Source organism: Heptranchias perlo, chromosome 7, assembly GCF_035084215.1.
Source record: "Heptranchias perlo isolate sHepPer1 chromosome 7, sHepPer1.hap1, whole genome shotgun sequence".
Lineage (NCBI taxonomy): Eukaryota > Metazoa > Chordata > Chondrichthyes > Hexanchiformes > Hexanchidae > Heptranchias > Heptranchias perlo.
The window spans coordinates 50,864,555-50,889,521 of record NC_090331.1 but is presented as its reverse complement, the minus strand read 5'-3'; the positions used below and the strand labels follow the sequence as shown (position 1 = coordinate 50,889,521).

General features: G+C 38.8%; 1 protein-coding gene across 2 annotated transcripts in view; it reads left to right on the top strand.

The window, feature by feature from the left end:
- The window catches only part of ppig (peptidylprolyl isomerase G (cyclophilin G)), a 39,825-nt gene extending 17,840 nt beyond the window's left edge, over window positions 1-21,985 (top strand). For both annotated transcript variants that reach the window (XM_067987516.1, XM_067987515.1), the window contains exons 5-13: window positions 269-313; window positions 1,692-1,779; window positions 4,425-4,454; window positions 4,552-4,691; window positions 5,866-6,067; window positions 11,000-11,161; window positions 14,794-14,881; window positions 15,854-15,996; window positions 19,896-21,985. In XM_067987516.1, coding sequence (XP_067843617.1) covers window positions 269-313; window positions 1,692-1,779; window positions 4,425-4,454; window positions 4,552-4,691; window positions 5,866-6,067; window positions 11,000-11,161; window positions 14,794-14,881; window positions 15,854-15,996; window positions 19,896-21,801 — 2,804 coding nt within the window. In that variant the 3' untranslated portion in view covers window positions 21,802-21,985. The remainder of the gene's footprint in view (window positions 1-268; window positions 314-1,691; window positions 1,780-4,424; window positions 4,455-4,551; window positions 4,692-5,865; window positions 6,068-10,999; window positions 11,162-14,793; window positions 14,882-15,853; window positions 15,997-19,895) is intronic.
- Window positions 21,986-24,967: the final 2,982 nt, after the last annotated feature.

Here is a 24,967-nt window from a genome sequence, read left to right as displayed (position 1 = left end):
GTTCTGCTTGCTTCTTAAATATACCTTTGTGGGGAATTGTTTAATTGGTTTTGGGTTAAATGGTAAAGTCCCTGCAGTGGCATGCATCAGTCCTTTCTTCTGTTGAAATGATAGAAAAAGTCATAAGCAAAATGTACATTTTCCTGCTGTCATTCTTTCATGGTTAGTCAACAAGAGTGTGTTTTTCATAATATTGTAAAGCCTTTCTTTTAACTAAAATAATGTATATACTAACAGTGATTTTGCTGAATTTCATGAACACTTTTAGGAAATGGCAGAGGAGGTGAATCTATCTATGGAGGGTTTTTTGAAGGTAATTTCTTTCTGTTGTGCATTTGTTGCTCATACTCATATTTTATGCTATACAACCAAGGAATGGGAGATTTTAATGACCTATCAGTACTAAAATGGGAAAATTAAAGGAAAAGTACAAAGGGAAGAAAATGGGTTTTAAACATGTGTTTGGGGGGGTGGGTGGGGGAGAGATTTTTTTTCTTCCCTTAATTGCATTCACATCAGGAGTTAGCTGCAGTAAATGCTGTAATGGAATCCACAAGATTCAAGTGCCACTGAGGTGTTGCATGGTACTAGTTAGCTGTATATCCAAATTTTGGATTGCCACTCTTGATAACTTGAAGCCCGATAACTTGGGTAGATTTATTTTATTTTTTATAAATTATGTATGGTACCCAAAATACTAAAATACTTGTTTTTAATATTTTGAGTACCATTTCCAATTTAACAAAAAAACTCTGATAAACATAAAAATACAATTTGTAAGATGACAAGGGTCATCTTTGTTGGAGGAGCTTCGCAAAATTCTGCTTACCAGTGGTTTTCCTAAGTGGATTTCTGTTCAACTTCTGTAGATGAATGCACCTTTGATAGCCAGCTGGTCGAGTGGAGGACTGTAAAGAACACACAAATTCATTCTTAAGTCACTAGTTCAGGGATGAGGGACTTCAGTTATGTGGAGAAACTAGAGAAGCTGGGATTGTTCTCCTTCGAGCAGTGAAGATTAAGGAGAGATTTAATTGGAGGTGTTCAAAATTATATGGGGTTTTGATAGTATGAATAAGGAGAAACTGTTTTCACTGGCAGGTGAGTCAGTAACCAGAGGGGACAGATTTAAGAAAATTGGCAAGAGAACCAGAGGGGGAATGAGGAGGATTTTTTATGTAGCGAGTTGTTATGATCTGGAATGCAGTGCCTGAAAGGGTGGTGGAAGCAGATTCAGTAATAACTTTCGAAAAGGCATTGGATATATACTTGAAAAGGAAAATGTTCAGGCTATGGAGAAAGAACAAGGGTTGGGACTATTTGGATAACTCTTTCAAGTGGCCCCCTTCTGTGCTGTATTGGGGGGTGGTGGGGGGGATAACTATCTTGCCTTGCTGCGTAGAATGCAATTTGACACTTGGCCACTGAGTCTCGGAGGGTGCGTCTTTTCATTGGATTGGCCAGATGGGCCACAGTGGTCTTTTTTGTTCCTGTATTTTCCTGTGTTCCTATATAATAAAGCGAAGGGGTGATTACTTTTGTGAAATTACAGTATTTTATCATGATTGCACTATGCTTTATCTGTTAAATCTACCCATAGAACTGTCATAGGAATTATGAAAAAATGTGCTTTTATTAAGATATTAACTCCAGTTCTGTAAAGTGATCAAACATTTCCTTAATAAAAATAGATGAAAGTTTTGCAGTCAAACACAACAAGGAGTTCCTGTTGTCTATGGCTAACAGAGGAAAGGATACAAATGGTTCACAGTTCTTCATGTAAGTTTTTTTTTATTATCCTATAGAAATTGTGTAATTTGGACTCGACAGGTTAGGTTTATATTTTCAGCTAGTTTTGTATGCCTGTTATGTCTTGGCCTCATTCCGCCACGGGTGGGCGGGCAAGAATCTATTGATAACCAGCGGATTCCTGCTGGCAGGTAAAATTCCTCCCTTTTCTCTCGCTCTCACTCCTCTCTCGCGCTCTCTCTCTTTTTCTCTTCCCCCTCTTCACAGGAGCTCTCTGTGTGTGTCTCTCTCTCTCACACTCTGGGGGGAAAATTGCATTGGGGCCGTTTTTGGGTGCAGGTAGAGTGATGCGCTATTACCCCGTGAAGACAGGACGCAAGTTTCGGCCGGCCGGAGGACTCACCCGCAATCAGTGTTCCATTCCGGGCCTTTCACGTGGAATCAATGCAATTTGCACTTTCCACCATCAGGGGGAGCTCAATCTCTTAAAGGGAGGATGTTTCTTACAAATCGCTTAAAAGTAGCTGGTATCTGTTATGTGTTGAAAATAACTGTCTACTGTCTGAACGGAGATCAGACATCGCACACATAAAACACAGATGCAGGTCCCATCCCTGTGTTTACAAACTGATGCGTTACGTTAAAACATTGAATAAAGGTTGCGCACTACTAAATCCCACATCCTCCAATCCGCACACCAGACCTCATCAATCTGCTGATCTGAGTTGGTACCAGGCCTGCGAGAGTGCATGCACCAAGGTTCTCTGCTGATGCACTAGAGACCTTGGTGCAAGAGGTTGGACGGAAGGAGGGACATCCTATATCCGCAGGGCGAGGGATGCGCGAGGCCCTCCAGACATATATCCAAGAGGCAGGGGGGGACAAAGTCAATGCCAGGCACACAGTTCAATGCTTTGACATGAGTGGTCAAGGTGAGTGAGGTCAAGTGGCATCTCCTATCAACTGCACCACGCACTACAACCCCCATCACCCATATACCAACAAACTCTTTCCATCAGTACTCATCTCTTCCAACCGGACGCTTTCTCTCGCCCTTATACATTACCACTGTTGCAAGCCGCCCACCCACAACTCACAGGCCACACACGCTGGCTGCTATTCAGTCATGACAGGCACATCACCCAGACACACGTCCCGCTTTCTTGCAGGAGAAGGTGGCGCATATCAGGAGGCAGCAAGTGTCAGTGGCATTTAGCCCCTCGAGCCTGTTCCACCATTCAATGAGATCATGGTGGACCTGTGACCTAATTCCATATACCTGCCTGAGCCTCATATCCCTTAATACCCTTGGATCACAGAAATCTATCAATCTCAGATTTAACATTCACAAGTGAGCTAGCATCAACTGCCTTCTGCAGAAGACCATTCCAAACGTCTCCCACCCTTTGTGTGTAGAAGCATTTCCTAACTTCACTCCTGCACGTCCTGGCTCTAAATGTTAGACTATGTCCCCGTGTCCTAGTATTCAAGTCTAGGATACCTCCAAAAACAGTTACAAATGTCTCGGCAGCCATATGCAATAATCCAGCAACTAACCTGTAAATCCTGCATGGTCCCTTTAAATAGCGCTGGTGGGAGGTCCTCCAGGTACTCTAAGACCTGTTCAGATGGTCGGGGTTAAGATCGTGCGTTGAGTTGAGCGTTATGTCCCAAAATGTGTCTATCACTTTAAATCAGCGTTGCCCACTGATTGAAGCCATTTTTTCCCTACTTTACATGATTCCAGTGTTTGTTATCTGCGTCTGTACTAACTCCTCTACCAAAATGGCGTCTGGCGCATGTCACGCTGGAAATGTATGTGCGCATCCAAGATGCCATCTTGGATGTCAGAGAGGCCGTGTAGCGCCGAAACAACAGGCACTACACGGCCCAATTTAGCACAACTTTTTAAAACCCCATCTAAATTGTTCCATAAAAATTGACACTAATGTAGATACAGTAGTTGATTATTTTAAAAAATATATATATCAATGTACATACTTGACTGTACTGAACATGTAGAATGACTCATAGACCAGCTCTCCAACACAGCAAGGTCTTGTCTAGGCAATTTACTCACAGCATCTTGGTGTCTACCAGTGAACAGTGTTTCGTGTAGGTAGCTCCTCCATATCCTACATTGAAATAAGGTGGTAAACTTGTTGATTGTGGTATGACACGGATCATTCCATGATAAATAATCATCCTCGGCAGAAATCACTAATAGGTGATTTCTTGTTTGATAAAATGCTGAATACTGTTCTTCCAAAAATAAAGACTAATGAGTCCCACTTTTATTATAGTATTTTCTGTATATTAAAATAATAAGCAGGTTAATTTAGATTTTAACAGTAACATTTTCTCTAACTACACTTATTGCATTGCCCCCCCACCCAATGTGAACAGAAATGTATTTAAGAAGTTGATATCAAAAACGCCTAAAGAGCAAAACAAATTTTTTGGTTTTTTTTTGCTGTCCCAAGACTTGTCTGTGTAGTTGACTGTGTGTCTTGTAATTGTGATGTTTGCTTTCATTATTGTTTATCAAGAAGATAGTTTGCTACTGTATTTGTTTGAAAGTCAGTGTTTTTACTGTAGCTTGTATAAGTTGTCTAATTTTGTTTTTCTGATTTCATGTTATGAACATCCATTTTTGCGAATGTTAAAACAAAAAGAACTACTAAGCCTGCACCTCATTTAGATAGGTGAGTATATTTTCTAAATAAGTTAAGCTGTCATTATCAAAATGTTGCTTATAACACCACAAAAATTATAAATAAAAATCACTTTTCATTCTCTTAGTGTACACGTGGTCTTTGGTCAAGTTATTTCAGGTCAGGAATTAATAAGAGATGTGGAAAACCAGAAAACAGATGCAAATAGTAAACCTTATGCAGAAGTGCGAATCTTGAACTGTGGAGAATTGATTCCAAAAACCAAAGGTACGAGTGTGGGTGGAAAGGGAAGAAAAGCTCTTGTTTTCTTGATTAAAAGCATTTTAATTTTTAATTGCTATGTAACATGGTTCTTATTGATACTGTAAAATGGTTATATTTGTAATAGATGTTTTGTCGTGTTTATGATGCACAAAATATTTATCGCAATCATTATCTTAAATGGGGGACTTTTTATTATAATATATTTTAAATAAAAGTGGCTTAACGCAACCAGCTGGAAGATAAGCTGGTATTCGCAGTTGATCTCCCATCCAAGTGCAAACCAAGCCTGGCTCTGCTTAGCTTCCGAGTCCAAATCGGATCAGGTGCTATTAGAGCACCGTGGAAGTTGTGATAAGTTGGTTTTGTTTATTTAAAGGTTTGCTGTTCTGGCTCCGTTTTTGGCAGCTTATTTTGTTTTCTTTCGCTCTGCTGATTTTGCAGACTGATTTTGCTGGCTAAAATAGTGGAAATGAATATAGCAGAGCTTTTGTGATTATCACTGTCTTGGGATCTGTGAAATAAACTAGGTAGCTGGTTAATTGATAGTTGCCATTATGAAGAAGTGATGTGTGAAATTACCCAATATGTATAATTTTTTGTACTCTGACTGAGTTATTGGGTAAAAAAATAATGTTGCGGTAGCGTGAACATTTATGTGCTTGTAGTAGTCAAGGATCCCAGGAATCACAAATTATACCTGTCACAAAACATACTGGTTCTACACAAATTGCTGTAAACTTTTATCACATTTAGTGTATGCTGAAAATCTGCTTTATACGCATCTCCCCACTCTCGTTATCATTGCTATTTAGCAAGAATAGTTTCTAAACTTGTATAAAGTCCCTTTAATTTTTATATACATATATAACATTTTCTGAGTAATATCTTGACAGCAGCATGTAATTGTGGGGAAAATGTATAAACTGATATTACAATATTGGTGCTTCTGATGTCTTGCAGCATACTAGATTTTACAGTCATTATGTTCACACATCTCATTCACATTTTCACTTTTTCATTTTGTATTTGCACTCTTATTTGTTCAAAACTTAGGTTTCACTGGAAAGTACATTTAATTCACTTTCTGTTCATTTGTAGATAACTCAAAGGTGCAGGTGATTTTTCAACAATGGCAAACATGTTAACAAATGGGTGTATTTTACTTTTACTTAATAAGCCAAAAAGGAAGAGAAGAAAAGAAAGAAATCTTCATCATCCTCTTCAAGTGAATCTGAGAGCTCTACTGACTCAGACTCTTCCTCAGAGTCAGAAAATGAAACAGATGAAGATTCTAAGAAAAGAAAAAAGAAACAACGTAAGAAAGAGTCCAAAAAACGAAAGAAAGATAAGAAACGAAGAAAGAAATTGGAAAAGAAAAGGTTGGTGGCAACTTTTATATGTGAGAGGGTTATTTGTCCTTTTACGTTGCCCTAGCCTCAAAGCATTATAGTAACACTAAATTTCAGTATAAGCTTATGAATCATTTTAGTGATTTTAAACTAACTTTTTTTGTGCAGAAACCAGTGTGATAGCATTCTAACTTATTACCTGACCGGGTGTTTTCCTCATCATTTTCTCTTCTTTCCCACTTGCTGTTGTCTCATGTCATACATCTTCCCAAACTAAGGGGATATGCTGGAACCTGTTCCTATTGATATTCTGTAACTGGGAAGTGTGTGATATTTGTCCGTGGCAACTGGTTCTCTGGGTTAGTGCTGACCCCCACCCCACTATATCTTTCTGGAGAAGTGAACATCCTCAGCTCAATGTCTCCACATGTTTGCACACCTAAGATTAGTAAATCATTGTATTCAAGTTGGAAGTGCAATCCCGCATCCTACTACAACCCCACTTTGCACTTCCTTGGAAACCCTTGTATTGCTGCTCTGGCATGTATTTGGCAGTTACTTCATAATTCATTACGTTACTTGTGCTTTAAAGTTACATTTGGTACATAGATGTTATTTTCTATCACTGCTCACCTGAGGAAAATATATGTCTATATTAGAGAAGGCGTAGTCTTTTTGTCTTTGTGGTCTGCATAAGTGCATTTGATAGAGCCTGTGGGGTCACGTACAAAGTTTAAATTCATGTTCCCATTATTTCGCACAAGCTGTGAATAGCAACGCATGACTTAGGATTCATACACCAAAGAGGCAACGGTGCTAAAACAGGACAAGCCAGCAAATAAGAAATACAAGCAAGCATAAATCAATCTTATGTTGTCTGGCCTTTGAGGACCAGATTGCAGAGATGCCACAAACTGTCTGTCACACTGGGGAACAAAGTACAAGGAAGCAAAGGCACACTTTGGAATATGAAGACTTTCCAGTAACAGGGACAGAATATCTCCAGCTTCTTAACTGACCTGTCTCTGAACTCACTCAGTGTTTACTTAACATCAGTTATACTTTGTAACCTTAAAGGGACCATATAACAGAATAATACATTGCATTTTACATTATATAATGGTTTTATTCTTCTAAAACAGTAAATCCTCTGACTTACAGTGGCACAGGAGATTCACTAGTAATATAACAAAAATTGTATTTCTAGCATATCTTTCCTGTCCATCACACGTAGTGTTATCCAAATTTCTGTATAGCCAAAAAGCAGTTAAATGCTGACTTCACTCATGTTTACTTAATAGCAAGTGGACTAAAAAAAAGCTTGCATTTATATAGCATCTTCCTATAGGATATCCCAAAGCATTTGACAGCCAACAAATTGCTTTTGAAGCCTAGTCACCATTGTTTGATGGGCATAATTTATGTGTGTATGTACCTCCAAACGCTTCCTGTCAATTTTTACCGTTATAAATTCTGTATCCACATTTATAATGGAAATTGCCCATGTAAATTTGTCATGCTATAATTACACTCTTCCTCTAGTGAAGATGCTACAGTGCCACAGCTGGTGGGAGGGTGTAATTGGAACAGGACTGCTTTACGTAGGCAATATCCTGCATACATGTGGACATAGGGGTTTATAATGGAAATTATAAAAATAAGAACTAAATGAATGACTTCAAAATGGGATTTTAATTCCATCTGCACGCCCAGGTCAAATTATCTGTTCTTTAACCCCATTTCACCTGAAGACTGCACCTTGTCTTGACTGCCTGTGTGCAACACCATAGGCAATTGATTATTATATATATGTGTGCGTGTGTATATATTTTTATACATAAGTAAAATTGTATGTCTAGTGCATGTCCATCACACCCCAAAGTGCCACACTTGAAAGTGTAAGCATACTTACATCGAGTTACATCGAAACTACAGCACAGAAACTGGCCATTCGGACCAACTGGTCTATGTCAGCATTTATGCTCCACACAAACCTCCTCATCCCTACTTCATCTAACCCTATCAGGATACCCTTCAATCCCTTTCTCCCTCCTGTGCTTATCTAGCTTCCCCTTAAATGCATCTATGCTATTTGCCTTAACTTCTCCTTGTGGTATTGCGTTCCACATTCTTATCACTCTTTGGGTAAAGAAGTTTCTCCTGAATTCCCTATTGGATTTATTAGCGACTATGAACCAAATTGACTCCAAGATTATTTTGATAAAACCCAACATATCATGCGTACCAATCAAAACGTAACAAGCAGGAACAAAAACTGACCAAGAATAGTGAACAATTAGCTACCAATTTTTAATAGAAGTGAAGCAGAACCAATGAAATTGCTCCAAAAATATTTCCGCCACCATCTAACTTTGCCAAAGCTGGCAACTTAGTACCAGAAGTAAGGTTTCTAAGATAAGAAAGATCTGAAATAACTACAGAATTCACAAGCAAATTATTAAACTTACCTATACAGTTACATTTTCTGTCAAAAGTCTGTCTCTCTCCGAGAAGCCTGTGGCTTGAGTTCACACTCTTCCCCGCGCAATCATTTATCAACTGAATGAAAAACTTGTAAAGGTTATTGCTCCCGGAATGTATCATTTCCACTCTACAAGCAACCTGTGCACAACTTCCTGAATGTAAATTAAGACTGCCTTTCTTCTAATTCTAATGAACATCACCATGTTTTGGAGCTGGGGGGGATGCAACGCATGCCAGAATTTTTTTAATGATTGACAGCAAGACTGGCCATTCATGTAGCATACCATTATTTGCTATTTTTAAGGCTGGCCCCTCTTCCTGTCCAATGATGAGGACTAATAACACTAAAAGGTCGGAAGCCATTAATAGGACTGTAAAGGTAACTAATTTTTATGCAAACAAAGTTAAGTATAAACTTTTCACTTTATCTGAGGTATCTTTGACTGGAAAAACGATGTAAATTTTTCAAAGAATTATTTATTCAACTATATGAGCAGATTTATTTATGTAACTGCTGTGTATAGGACAGATTTATCTGCTTGCAGTGGGTGAAGAGAAGCACTGTTTAGATACTTTTTTAACACCTGGCATTGCATTTGTATCTGTTTCTTGTAATTGTTTCACAAGTTCCTTCTGTCATGTGTCTCCTTGGATACAAATTCATTCTGTTTCACTGCAAATTTCTTGCATGGGGAGCAATGGATTTTTGTGTTTCAGACCTTTCCCCGGGCACTTAAACAATTGTTTCTGCTCCAGAAGGCAAGATGTAGAGCACTACAAGACTATAAAAATTCATCTTTCCATTAACCACTGCAGTTCTCTGATACTAGCATTAGTCTACCTATTGCAACGCTCCACCTATTGCAAGCTTCTGCTACTTTTACTGTTCCTTTAATAGTGTTTCCAAGATTTGAAGATCTGTTCGTTTTATCTGTAGGCTCATTTATTCTTTACCATTTTTTGTAAAGCCTTGTGTTTTACTACTTTCATTCTATGTTTCATTATTACTCTAGGATATTCTGTTCAGTCTGTCTCTAAGTTTGTGTAAAATCCAGATCAGTATGTTCTGTTGACTCATAGCAGATCCAAGCACCCAGGTGCTCATTAAAGGCTTCAACATTAGTTACCCCAGTATTGGATAAAATCAGATTTATTGTAATACATAACAAAATGCTGCTTTGTTCATAACAGTTTGAAGGGAATGTAAATATTTTCTTCTTTGAGGGAGCATCAAAACACCTAACATCCTGAACAGCGAAAGGCTAATACTTCACAGCCTTATTAAAAAGCTAATTGTCTTTCTTTCCAACCGCTGGAAGGTTGGATAGATGTTTTAAAGGTAATTCCAGGAACGTAATTCAAAAATCACATTGCTAAGCTTCCCTGTAATCCACGGCAGACCTTGATGCAAAATAAAAATCCCACAATGTTTTAAATAGAAAATCAGACGTTTTAACATTGCTTGCTATATGCTCTGCTTGAAAGCACCATCTTGTGAGTAACTAGCCATTGAATTTGTTAGAGATGACATCAATTGAGGGATAAAACAGCTTTGTCTCTCTTCCCGTGCTGTTTCCTCTTTCTAAAAAGATTGTCGAATATACATATGTATAATCGTTGCTGTTTTTCATTTCTTCGATTCACTTCAAAATAAATGGAACAGAATAATATTTGTTGCTGAGTGACAGTCAATCAGATAATAAATTTAATGGAGTTTCTCTTTTTAACAGCTTAGAGCAGATAGAATTGCTAACTAATAATGGCACCATTTGAATCGGTCATTCCAAAATGACAGAGAATAAGAATTCTCTTACAATCTTTTTTAAATGGTTCAAAGGTCTACTTTTCAAATAGAAGCCACTGTATGATAATTAAGCCTTCAGCTTTTTTATGTCGTGCCCCTCACATAGTAAAATATCTAGCAGCACTTTGCAAGGAAGGATTGAAGACGCTGAGCTTGAGATAGGAACAATGGGGTTGGGGAATTGAAGGCAAGACGACTGACTAGATATTGGAAGAGAAGTGCAGCTCAGGGTTGAGGAGAAAGTCACAGTTTCATAGCATTTGGTTCAATCCAGGACATTGATGGAGCTGAAGTTAGAGGGACACAGTTGCTGGTGTGAACCAAAAATGATGGCTTTGGTTTTGCTAATGCTAGCCAATGTTGAACTAAAGGGAATTTCAGCTCATCCAAGACTTGATGTTGGACAAGCAGTACTGATCTGAATTCCCCTTCCTCAACACTCATTTATTCCTCTCCACACTCTTCTCTCCCCTTCTCAACCATCTTCCTTCCTTTCCCCATTTTCTTGCTCTCCTCGTTCCCCTGCCTTGGTTCCATTATCCCACACTCTCTAACCCTTGGTCTTGGCTACCCGTATGCAACGCCATAGAAGATTGGCTATTTATGTGTGTAAGTAATATGAATATATTACATTTAGTAATTACAGTGTTTCATTTGTTAACTTTTTTTTGAAGCTCATCAGATGAAAGTGTCGAAAGTACCACACTGCAGACAGTTGCCACTGTCCGTCCTGAGGAAATTCCCCCTGTACCAGAAAACAGATTCTTAATGCGAAAGAGTCCTCGCAAGACAGAGGAAAAAGAGAAAGAGAAGAAAAAAGAGGGAGAAAAAGAGAGGTTAGTATAACTATATAGGCTTTGGAACAATTTTCTATATATTTATTAATTCCAGTCCATATTTAGGTCTGTGTGATACTACATGGTATCTGTACCCATGGGCACATATTCATCACACAGATTCCATATACACACTTTTTATTCCGCAGCAGGATGATTAATATAGTTTAGTGGGTACTGTAGCCTAGTGGAGAAGCTACGGGACCAGAAACGCAGAGGTTGTGCATTCAAATCCCACCATAGCAAGTTGTGAAATTCAATTTAATAAATCTGGCACCAGATAACATAGAATCATAGAATGGTTACAGCACAGAAGGAGGCCAATCAGCCCGTCTGTGCAAGAGCAATCCAGCTAGTCCCACTCCCCCATCCTTTCCGCGTAGCCCTGCAAGTTTTTTCCTTTCAAGTACTTATCCAATTCCCTTTTGAAAGCCAAGATTGAATCTGCCTCCACCACCCCCTCGGGCAGTGCACTCCAGATCATAACCACTTGCTGCATAAAAAAGTTTTTCCTTCTGTTGCCTTTGGTTCTTTTGCCAATCACCTTAAATCTGTGTTCTCTGGTTCTCGACCCTTCCGCCAATTGGAACAGTTTCTCTCTATCTACTCTGTCTAGACCTGCCCCGGAACCATTCTAGTAAATCTTTTCTACACCCTCTCTAAGGCCTTTGCATCCTTCCTAAAGTGCGGTGCCCAGAATTGGACACAGTACTCTAGTTGTGGCCCAACCAGTGTTTTCTAAAGGTTCATCGTAACCTCCTTGCTTTTGTACCCTATGCCTCTATCTGTGAAGCCCAGGATCCCCTATGCTTTTTTTAATCGCTTTCTCAACCTGCCCTGCCGCCTTCAATGACCTGTGCAGATATACCCCCAGGTCTCTCTGTTCCTGCACCCCCATTAGAATTGTACCCTTTAGTTTATATTGCCTCTCCTCGTTCTTGCTACCAAAATGTATCACTTCGCACTTCTCTGCGTTAAATTTCATCTGCCATGTGTCCTGTGGCACCAGCCTGTCTACGTGAAGTCTATTACTATCCTCCTCACTGTTCGTGATACTTCCAAGTTTTGTGTCATGTGCAGATTTTGAAATTGTGCCCTGTACACCCAAGACCATGTCATTAATATATATCAAGAAAAGCAGTGGTCCTAGTACCGACCCCTGAGGAACACCACCGTTCACCATTACTCTTTGTTTCTTGTCACTTAGCCAATTTCGTATCCATGCTACCACTGCCCCTTTTATTCCATGGGCTTCAGCTTTGCTGACAAGTCTATTATGTGGCACTTTATCAAATGCCTTTTGGAAGTCCATATTCACATCAACAGCATTGCCCTCATCAATCCTATCTGTTACCTCATCAAAAGCATGACCATGAAAGCTGCTGGATTTCATAAAAATCCAACTGGTTCACTAATGTCCTTCAGAGATGTGATCTTCCACCCATAGCTGGTCTGGTCTACATGTGACTCCAGTCCCATACAATGTGGTTGACTCTTAATTTGTTCAGGACAACTAGGAATAGACAATAAATGCCACCTTGCCAGTGTTGCTCATATCGCAAGAACAATTTTGTTTTAAAGTTATTAGTCATCGACCAGGTTACTGGAAATGCCCTGTGTAAAGCAGGATTTTAAAGAGCGTCTCCTATTTAGTGAGTCCTAAAGTAAAAATAACCGTGGCTGTCATAGAAGACCTATTCAATTCTGCATTCTTTTCTAACAGAGATTTGTGGGGCCATCTTACAAAAAGGAGAAACACAATATTTGGTTATGAAAGATGGAAAAAAAATGACAATACTGTTTCAGCAATTAGGGTTTAATTTTTCAAGGAGTGAATAATGTCATCTGAAATTTGTACTGTAAGAAAGCACAGTTGGAATTTTAACATTTTCAAGCAGTTAATAATTCCAACGCTGTCCTGGCTGACCTCCCATTGTCCACTCTCTGTAAACTTCAGTTCATCCAAAACTCTACTGCGAAATCCGTTCCAGTGCCAAGTTCCACTTGCCCATCACCCCTATTGTCGCTGACCTACATTGGCCTCAATATCTCAAATTTAAAATTCTCATCTTTGTGTTTAAGTCCCTCCATGGCCTCACCTCTCTCTAGCTCTGTAATTTCCTCCAGTGCTACAACCCCCCCCCCCCCCCCCCGCCTCCACCAAACTCTCTGTTCCTCTAACTCTGACCCCTTGTGCATCTCCCCCCTCCCTTCACCACACCAGTGGCAGCCGTGCCTTTATCCATCTAGGCTGCACAGTATAGAATTCCCTCCCTAAACCTCCAGGTGGGAACCCGCTGCTAGAAAGTGCTATGGCTCCAATCGGATAGGTAAGAGTGGAACCAGCAAGGGCAGCCCCACCAAGCTGGACAATGCATGAGAAGCATTGGAGGAGGATGTTGTGATAAACTATGTCGTCTGCAGAAAGTTTGAGAAAGACTAATGCACCATGGTCACAGTCATAGAGGATGTCCTTCAAACTTTGGTTAGGGTCGCTTTGGTGCTTTGGGAGGGATTCAAGCAAGAGTTGCAGAAAACATGGGCCTGGATCTGGAAGACGATAACACATCCAAGGACCCTGGAGAGGAATGGGGGGTTGGAGATGGGGTGGTAGTTAATGAGGACACTGGTAAAGGATGAAATCTTTGAGCAGGGGTGATGACTGTGGTTTTGAACGGTAGGGTACCATACCTGAGGAGAGGGAATCAACTGATGGAATTAAGCCCCCACTTTCTCATGAAATGAAATTGGGCAGTCAGCCAAGTTTCTAGTGGGCATGTGCCTTTTTAAAAAAAAGCCTACAAATTTAAAATTTCATTCAGAGCCTAAAAATATAGCTTGTGTAAGAAATGAGGGAAAAAATCATACTAGTGCAATAGTCATTGCTCTTATGAGGTTGAGATTAAAACACATTGTTGGGGCAGAGTTGAACTTTATTCTACATTTGGTGTGTTATTTCTCACCTGGGAATAGTTGATGTTGACCCTGGATGCCCAAAATAGAACATTTATTCTATTCTCCTACACCTTCACTGATTCCTTCAAAGCGCAACTTTATTCATCTTGAAATTGTATTTGCAGGGATATCAAAAGTGAGTTATGGAGCTGCTATGAATATTTATCTCATTGACTTCATACAGCATTAATAATTTAGAGTATCCTGCCAAATACTTTCATAGCTTTATAGAAAAAGCTCCTTTCATTGCTTCAGCAGCAATCAGTAACCCATAAATGTGCTACTACTGCTGTGAAACATTTGAATGCAGCAAATTATGACCATAATCAGGGCAAAGAAATTTAGTCTGCCGTCATGATATTGGACCATATGCTATACTTTGTATCACATGGTAATGTAACAACCACTACGTTCCAATTAAAATTTGCTAAAATAACTCTTGGCCGTACTTATCGTGGTGGGGTGGAGTTGCCAGCAAGGGTGAATCTCATATTCTGTGTTTCAGGAACCTGACTTTTAGAATTTGCAAATTAGCAATTTTCTGTGATATAGTGTTGCAAGTAACCATTTTTGAGCCAGTGAGGTTGAATTAAGTTACGGAATTAATTTTTGTCCAAGCTTTTGGTTTCATCCATGAGTAAATATAGTTGTACAGTAATTGCCTTTATTTTGAACAGCAATGCATCAAATTCCCAAATATCTACATATCAAAGACGACTCTTGGTAACCAGGTCAGGCCGAAAAATTAAAGGAAGAGGACCCCGGGTAAGTGACTGTTTTGCAGAACCTTTTTTTCTCTTAAAACTGGTCTTGGAAAGAAATTTACTTCAGTACGAGTGTCAGGCTTGACTCAATGGTAGCATTCGCACCTCTGAATCAAGTCCCACAAGATACTTGAGCACATAATCTGGACTGACACTTTAGTCCAATACTGAGGGAGTGAAGTCTTTGGGACCAGCTGTTAAACCAAGCCTTTGTTGAGATGGACGTAAAAGATTCCATGGTAATGTTCGAAGAAGAGAAGGCAGTTCACCTGATGTCCTGGTCAATGTTTATCAACCACCATCACTAAAACAGATTAACCGGTTGATTATTTCATTAAAAGACCCTGCTGTGGACCAATTAGCTGCTGTGAAGTGCTTTGGGAGATCCTGAGGTTGTGAGAGGTGCTCTATAATTGCAAGTTCTTCCTCTTCTTTCTATATTTAGGTGTCAGTCATGGCTCAGTGGTAGCACTCTCACCTTTGAGTCAGTAGGTTGTGGGTTGAAGTCCCACTCCTGAGACTTGAGCACAAAATCTAGGTTGATGCTCCAGTGCAGTACTGAGGGAGCACTGCACTGTCGGAGGTTGTGCAAAGAGACGTCAAACCGAGGCCCTCTCAGGTGGATGTAAATGATCCTATGGCACTATGTTGAAGAAAAGCAGGGGCGTTTTCCCCGGTGTCTTGGCCAATGTTTATCCCTCAGCCAACATCACTAAAACAGATTATCTGGTCATTGTCTCATTGCTGTTTGTGGGACATTGCTGTGCTCAAATTGGCTGCCGCGTTTCTCTACATTGCAACGGTGACTACATTTCAAAAATTATTTCATTGGCCGTAAAGTGCTTTGGGACATTCTGAGGTCGTGACAGCGCTGTTAACGCTATATGTATGCAAGTTTGTATTGCCATGAGATGTAATTGGTAATGTACCTTATACACACATTTATATATTCTAAAAATTATCTTTTGTGTAGCGCTATCGAACACCTTCAAGATCAAGGTCTCGGTCAAGAGATCGATTTAGGCGCAGTGAAACTCCACCACACTGGAGACAGGAGATGCAACGAGCACAAAGAATGAGGGTTTCAAGTGGAGAGCGGTGGATCAAAGGAGACAAGTAAGTATTACAAAGCTACTGAAAGTGTTCTGTATTGTCTGCAGATAACTTGAGAGTATTTTAAATGTCTCAAATGGTTTACAGGCTCACCGTAATCTCATGATAATTGATAATGTAATGTTGTATTAGTTGTGCAATGGACACAGACTGCTGCCTTACTTTAAACTGTAAAATCCGTATTATATCTTTTTTATGAAACTTTAGATACACCAAAGTTTTGTGAATTTAAAAAGATATCTCAAGTTGGATGTATTTGAAGTGTTCCTTTATCTTTGTGGGGAAAGAGACAGTGCACAAATGTAGGAATATTTACAGTTCTATGGGGATTAGATGGGCCAGCTAGTTTCCAAGAAGGAATTCCCTGCATCTGTTTACAAGTTAATTGCATCAAAAATTCCCATATATTTTTCAGTTAATACATGGAAATTATCAGAGCCCAGTTGGCTCTTTGGGAAATGCGAAGTTTGATATGTAAGGCAGGTTTCAAAAGCAAATTAAATCCAACAAATTGCTGGAGGTATGCTTTCATATTCTATCTACTTGAATGGTGGAATTGAATTATAGTATGATTGCTTGCCCAAATGGGAAAGGGCTTATTTGTTCTGGTAAGTTGAAGTCTGCTTTGGAATAGTATAAGTGCTACTGGCGTTCCCTATTCCCCAGTTTCGTGTTTCTCTGCCTGTTTCCAAATTACGGCAGGGAGAGGAGTTCCGTGATGTCGGTTGCATTCATTAGATACCCAGTTATAACATTCTGCACTGAGCTGATGAGATTCTGGATTCATTCATTTGTTTTGGAACCATTCAAGTATTGTACTGTTGGCCTCATGCTGCCTTCCTTTGCAATAATTTTCCTTGTAAATAAATTTGATTTATCAGCTTTAGCTGAATACCACAGTCTGGTGGTGCGGTGTTTCCTGCCATTCATGGGCAACCCACATGGGTCTGCGGTAAATGGGTGGTACACTATCCCATTCGTGATATGTGGAAGATTGTAAGTTTTACATTATAGCATATGCAGATCTGCATATGGAAATTGTCTTTTATTGTGAACTTGAATTAAAGAGCTTTGAGGGGAGTGCTCTTATTGTAATGGATTATCTGCAAACCAAAAATTAAATTTCACAATAATTCAGATGTTTATTTTTCTACATAATTTATTTGCATTAAGCACACTTGTGATTGAGAATTTCGGTGGAGATGAGATTTTTAAATGTCCTGTTCCATATTCAAGGGCCTATCAGTAGAGTTATTGTTGAGCAACTTATGGTTGTATTAATGTTGCTGAGCTCTGTTGGTGGTTCATGCTTCTGTATTGGAATCCCAAAGTTTTCGGTCACAGGGATAACTGAGGCAAGAACATCCTTTTTATTTTACTAGATCTGAAAAATACTTTTACCCTCCTCCCAAAAATAGTTTATTCAGAACAAATGATGAAAATGATTAATGATTTAAAAAAAAACGTTTTCTACCCACCTGCAAATTTGGATCTATGTTGATTTTTCCAGTTGTTGATTATTACTTTTGTGTTTTCCTGTTTTTATTATCGCACTTTATCTTTTAATATTTGCTTTTCCCCTTTCTTGGTCTCCTTATCACATGCACCATATCCGGCTGAGAAGTAGGTCTCTGCTAATTCAACTTAATAATCAGCCACTAGAAGGTGTGCAAGAGTAGCCCACAGCAACTTCCCTCTTAGTGGAAAAATACTTGCCCATTATGGTACAACTCTGATCGGTGACTTCAGTGCAATTGATCCATTTGAGCTCCAAGACATGATGCTGCCCATTGCTGCAAAGAGGACTTTTGAATTATCTACATTTTAATCAAGGAGTCATATAGACTATTAGCATCTGTAGTAATATCTTGCGAAGCTCGAGGTCTCTTCCAGTTGACTATAGATGACTGTTGTTGAAGAGAGACAAGCATATTACCAAAGAGAAAATTAGCAGATCTAACGGGACCTGGAAGGCAGTGATAAGTGATGGAATAAAAAAAAGTTCAAAGCAAAATGAAAGAAGTAAGGAGAATAATAGCACTAGTTTTTTTTTCCAGCATATTTTTCTTCCACTAACATCTTTCTTGGGTAACCCTATTAATTTTGAGTGCTTTCAAATAAGAAACAAAATAAATCCTTCACTGTACTGTGAAATATTAAACATTACACAAGATAATTACAAATGAGGGAACCAATTTAGTCCATCTTAATTCATCCATCCAGAAAGACCCTACAATTCCACCCCCCCTTTCAACACCTAATTGTTTCTTAAATGATCCCAGGGTTTATGCCTTGACTACTCTATCGCCTCCAGCTCATTCTGTAGTTTCTGAGCTACGATTTCTCTGCCCCTCCTAGTTTGTTATCCTTCGCAGTTAACATTGTGTTTGGGTCTGGGTCCAAGTCATTTATGTAAATTAGACAGCTCTGGGCACCCCATTCAGTAAACCCCCCCCCCCCCCAACATAACTCCTCCAACAAGCATTTTTGTTTTCTGCCCTTCAGACAGTTTCTTATTTATTCAGAGGATTTAACCTTCATTCCTACAGTTTTGATCTTAACTAATAGTCTTTCATGTGGAATTTTGTCAGCTCCTTTTGGAAGTTGGTTTGTCACTTCCTCACAAAGAAGTCCAGGAGGTTTGTCAGGCAGGATGTTCCCCTTCTAAAGCCATGTTGACTTTTGTTTACTAGTTGTAAACAATTTTACAACACCAAGTTATAGTCCAACGATTTTATTTTTAATCCCACAAGCTTTTTGGGGGCTTTCCCCTTCCTCAGGCGGTGTGGAAGGGGAAAGCCCCCGAAAGCTTGTGGGATTAAAAATAAAATCGTTGGACTATAACTTGGTGATGTAAAATTGTTTACAATTGTTAACCCCAGTCCATCACCGGCATCTCCACATCTTTGTTTACTAGGTTATTGCTCTATAGATAATTAAGTTTACTCTTGATAATTAAATGTAGTTTCATATTTTCATTATGATGTGCTTTTAAGAGCACTAATAAATAGAATAATGGTTCTGCTAAACAACTTCAAAATACTTGTAAACAAAAATCTACTGCAAGGCTTACGTGTTTTGAAGTGGAATTGAATCATATAGGTGTTTAAAGCAAATTATTAGATTTAGCTTTCATGTATGTATTGATGTATTTTAAGTCCCTTAATTTTTATACAGTAATATTTGAAAACGTCTAAATAAAGATGCTAAATAAATTGCAGTGCCTGATGGTTAACATGGAAGTATAGTTCTCAATTTGTAAAAAGAAATACTGAAACCTTATTTTGTGGTATGGCAGAGAGAGTTCTGGAGTAGTTAATAAAAAGATGTGCATCAACGGGAATAGAAGACATCTTCAGTTTTTCAACAAATGGGATTATGTCTTTTTTCCTCTTTTGACATGCATTGGTTTCCTTTGTTAATTTTTGTATAAATTTTGTTTATACAAGTTTACTGAATACACAGTACAACTTTTTCCACACTGCCTTGTCTTCTATTTTTTCCCATCACCCTAACTCTCAGGAATTGCTTACGTTTGTCAAATCTTCAAACCCATTGAGACAATCTGAGCAGTTGATAGCATCCAGCTGTAAAGAATAGCAAATTTTACTGGTCTTTTTTCCTTTTAAAAAAAAAAATACATTTTGTAGGGATATATAAAGGTGGCATCCATGCAGACTAGCTGGAACCTATTTTATTCCTGGATAGTGTCTTTCACCCATCCTTGTGACTTCATGTTTTTGTGTCTTTTTTAATTGCCAATTCAGCAGGTAATAAAATGAAGTAAATGTACTTGCAATGGTTGTATGTGCAGTCAATATTTGGCATAAACTGCAACTTCAGAAATATTTTTAGTTTTGGTGGTTGCTAATTCCTGTTTTTTTCCCATCTGCTGTTTAAAGGGGTGAAGTGAATGAAAAGAAAGAAAACCACAACAATAAAAGCCCAGGCAGAGGGAGAGAGAGAATGACTTCAGACTACAGGCCGGACATATTGGATAGTCCAAAAAGGAGCAGAGAGGGGGATAAGAAAACAGACCGAGAGATTGGAAGGAGTCATCGATCTAGAAGTAAAGAAAGAGAACAGAAGAAAACAGACAAAGATGACAAACCTGATAAAAACAAATCTAAAAAGAGAAATAAATCAAGGAGTAAAGAAAGAAATCAAAGTAGAAGCAAAGATAAGGAAAAACAAGCCAAAACCAGAAGCAAGGACAGAGAGCAGAAACCAATCAAAGAAAAAGAAAAGAGGGTGAAATCCAGAAGCAAGGATAGGGAGCAGACAAAAAGCAAAGAGGGGGATAAACATGCAAAATCAAGTAAAGAGAGAGAACAAAACAAAATTAAAGAACGGGGAAAACGTGAAAAATCTAGAAGTCGAGATCGAGAACAGAGTAGAAGTAAAGAGAGAGGAAAACGAGCCAAGTCAAAATCCAGAACTCGTGATCGTGAACAGAGTAACAGTAAAGAGAGGGAGAAACGGGCCAAGTCAAAATCCAGAACTTGTGATCGTGAACAGAGTAACAGTAAAGAGAGGGAGAAACAGGCCAAGTCAAAATCCAGAATTCGTGATCGAGAGCAGAGTAACAGTAAAGAGAGGGAGAAAAGGGCCAAGTCAAAATCCAGAACTCGTGATCGAGAGCAGAGTAACAGTAAAGAGAGGGAGAAAAGAGCCAAGTCAAAATCTAGAACTCGTGATCGAGAACAGAGTAACAGTAAAGAGAGGGAGAAAAGAGCCAAGTCAAAATCTAGAACTCGTGATCGAGAACAGAGTAACAGTAAAGAGAGGAGTAAGCAGGCTAAATCAAGAAGTAGGGATCGAGAAGAGAGTAAAAGTAGAGAGAGGGGAAAACGAGCAAAGTCAAAATCTAGAAGTAGCGATCGTGAACAGAGTAAAAGTAGAGAGAGAGCAAAACGGGCCAAATCAAAATCTAAAAGTCGAGAACGAAGTAAAAGTAGAGAGCAAGAAAAAAGGGCCAAATCAAAATCTAGAAGCCGAGATCGAGAACAGAGTAAAAACAAAGATAGAGGGAAAAGGGCTAAATCTAGAAGCAAAGATCGGCAACAGAGTAGAAGTAAAGAAAGAGGAAGGCGAGCAAAATCTAGAAGTAAAGATAGGGAAAAGGAGAAAAGTAAAGAAAGAGAAAAACATGCAAACTCAAGAAGCAGAGACAGGGAACAAAAACGCAAAGAAAACTGGACTAAATCCAGTAGTAATGATGAGGAACAGGGCAAGAGTAAAGATCAAGAGAAAGGAGTAAAATCCAAAAGTAAGGAAAGGGATAGAAGTCCAAGCAAAGATGGTCAAAGGAACAGAGATAAAGAACAGAAAAAAAGAGGACGGTCAAGAAGCAGAGACAAAAGAACCCCTGAAAAAAATAGGTATGAAGATTCAAAGAAGGAAGAAAAATCAAAACGTTCAGAAGATAATCAAAATAAGGAGAAAGAGTTCAAGATTGCTGAAAATCAAAGTTCAAATGGGAAAAAAGTGCACAACAGGGAGAATGAAAAACTGAAAAGCCATACTAGAAGCCAGGGTAGGGATCACAGCAGCAGCTCTGAGAGTCTGAAAGAAGATGAGGGCAGGAATAAGAAGAAGGAACAAAGTAGTAGTCCCAGTTTAAAGAGAAAAAGGGGAAGTAGTAAAAGCAAAAAGTCTGAAGAAAAATCTGCATCTAGAAGCAGAGTGTGTGAACGTGATGACAAAATTAAGAAGTCAAACAGCAGAGAAAAAGATCGGAACCATGACAAAGAGAAGCACTCAAACTGTGATTCAACCCCTAGTTCAGATGAAGATAAAAGTGAATAAATGTGCTTTATGGACAAGCAATCAATTGCCAATAAATGTTTCTGTGATTTTTTTTTTCAGAGGCATGTTTGGGACATGTCTTTTAAACCTGGATTTCAGTTGAGTTTGTTTTTTTTTGACAATCTGCAGCCTGGATTATTTGTACTACTGGACTTTTAATAAATTTGTAAAGTGGTGCAAAAGATGGTTTCATCTAATGTTTTAATTTTTGGAGCATTATGGTTTTTAGCTTTTTATTTTTTGAAATTTCTAAAACAGACCAATAAATAACTTTTTATTGCAGTTTAATTTTAGTGTTTTCCATAGTGATCATTTTCATTAACAACATCTTTATGTTTGGACTGGAATAGTATATCTGAATGGACTGAAAGCTTTCTGGTAATTACCATCCTAATTCTTTTTTCCCCAAAAGTGAACTGAGTAGCACAGTTCCTGTGTAGAAAATAATTTGGGCAGATTTGACCCAGTTCCTTGTGCGTTGAACTCACAGCATAAAACTGGCCACAACGCAACGTAGTTAGCACTAAATTGGCAGTGTTGCTTAGAGAGACCACAAGGATGGTTGGTATGGGGGGGTGGGGTTTAACAGTGTTGAGGTTGTTGTTGAGGCATATTGAAGCTGATTCTCTGCATTCAGTCCATACTGCACCTGACCTGGAAGTGATTGACACAGTTAAGAGTTTTCCTCACCTTGATGACTACAGAAATTCACTTAATATTATATGTATTTTTATTTTCAGCTTAACTGTACAGTATAAATTTGACTTTCATGTATCAGTTTACGGTGTTGCAGAATCTGTTAAAATAGCTTATTTTAGTTTAGCTATGATGTTGTATACAACAGGTAGTGCATAAGACAGACATGGTTTCAAATATGGATTCTAGTACAGTACTTAAAATCTTCAGTTAATGTATGGTCTTATTCAAAGATTTGATTTCATGTTTTCCATTTACTTACGCATTCAATTTGCATAAGCTCAATTTGCATAAGCTCAAGCACTACAAAATATTATAAATTCTTAAAAATGTACTTTTGCAGGACTGAGCACTACACTTTTTTTTTATGAATTTGTGTGACGTAATACAGAGTAGTAATGGATCTCTGTCTTTAGCCAAGTGGGCTCCACCAAAATACAGTAATAGTTCCTGGTAGAGAGTATAAACACAGCATTTCTGAAGACTGCAATAGACTTTAATCCTCCCTGTGATTGTTTTTTACTCTGTACATTGGAACCACAGCCCAGAACAAACATGCTTCATAAAGTGAAACGTCATGTTATGAAATGTGATTCCTAAACTTGTACACTTGGACGAACATTTCTTATTTACCCTGGTAAAGTTGGAGAAACAGATGCTCTAGTCTCCTTCATAATTCTAACCTTTTTGGCAAAATTGAATTTCTTAATAGAGCTTCACTGCATATTTTGTCAAAAACTTAACCGGTATTTCTAGTTGTATACACCAATTGTGCAACAAGGCTTTGATACCATAAAAATATTTTCAGTAGTCTTAATGTTTGGGGCAGGCAAAGTTTAAAATTTAATTTCATAACTTTAATATTTTTTTCTTGAACTTGTCTGAAAATTGCCTATTTCTGAGATTCTGTCTTGAAACATCATCTAAATATTTCTGATTTCAATTTATTCATATGAAAAGATAAAGATTAAAATCTTTATTTTTTTATTCTTTTCTGAACTCATAGAAGCAGGTTTGTTTCTCCACGTGATTACATTCTGTAGTAAATTTATGGAAGAATTTGTTTCTTCAACAAATGTATGGTTATTAGTGTATGGCCCTTGTGATATTTTTTACAAAGTTCTATCATGCAATAAAATCATATTGCAAACATATTTTATTTGTAAAACGTATAACAAATTCTACCTTGCAATAAAATTATTAAAAGCTTCAAACGGCATTTTATAGATGAGAATCATTTATTAGAACATTTAGTGATTATTTAAAGCAGCAGTAGTACTCCATCCTAATCCTGTAAGCTGAAGAGTTATTTCATGGAGCGCAAGCATTATTGACAAATGCTATTTATCAACTACTAGTAAGTCTGTGGCTTTGCACACTATTAGTCTGGGATCTGGACTGCTGAAGTTTTAACCAGTGAAGGAAAGAAGCAGACTACACAACAGATACTACAACATCAACTCGCATTTATATAGCCCCTTTAACGTAGTAGAATGTTACAAGGCGCTTCACAGGAGCATTATCAAACAAAATTTGACACCGAGCCACATGAGATATTAGGACAGGTGACCAAAAGTTTGGTCAGAAGTAGGTTTAAGGAGCTTCTTAAAGGAGGAGAGGTAGAGGCAGAGAGGTTTAGGGAGAATTGCAGAGCTTAGGATAGGCAACTGAAGCCACGGCCGCCAATGGAGCGATTAAAATCGGGGATGCGCAAGAGGCAAGAATTGGAGGAGCGCAGAGATCGTGGAGGGTTGTAGGGCTGGCTACAGAGATAGGGAGGGGCGAGGCCATAGATTTGAAAACATGGATGAGAATTTTGAAATCGAGGCATTCCTGGACCGGGAGCCAATGTAGGTCAGCGAGCACAGGGACGATTGGACGAACGGGATTTGCTGCGAGTTAGGATGCAGACAGCAGACTTTTGGATGAGCTCAAGTTTATGGAGGGTGGAAGATGGGAGGCCAGCCAGGAGAGCATTGGAACAGTCAAGTCTAGAGGTAACAAAGGCATGGATGAGGGTTTCAGCAGCTGATGAGCTGAGGCAGGGGGGGAGACGGGTGATGTTACGCAGGTGGAAGTAGGCGGTCTTGGTGATAGAGCAGATATGTGGTCGGAAGCTCACCTCGCGGTCAAATAGGACGCCAAGGTTGCGAACAGTATGTTTCAGCCTCAGACAGTGGCCAGGGACATGGATGGAGTTGGTGGCGAGGGAATGGAGTTTGTGGTGGAGACCAAAGACAATGGCTTTGATTTTCCCCAATATATATAGTTGGAGGAAGTTTATGCTTATCCAGTACTGGATGTTAGACAAGCATTGTGACAAATGAGAGACAGTAGAGGGGTTGAGATAGGTGGTGATGAGATGGAGCTGGGTGTTGTCAGCATACGTGTGGAATCTGACATGTTTTTGGATGATGTTGCTGAGGGGCAGCATGTAGATGAGAAATAGGAGGTAATACTGCAGTTACGG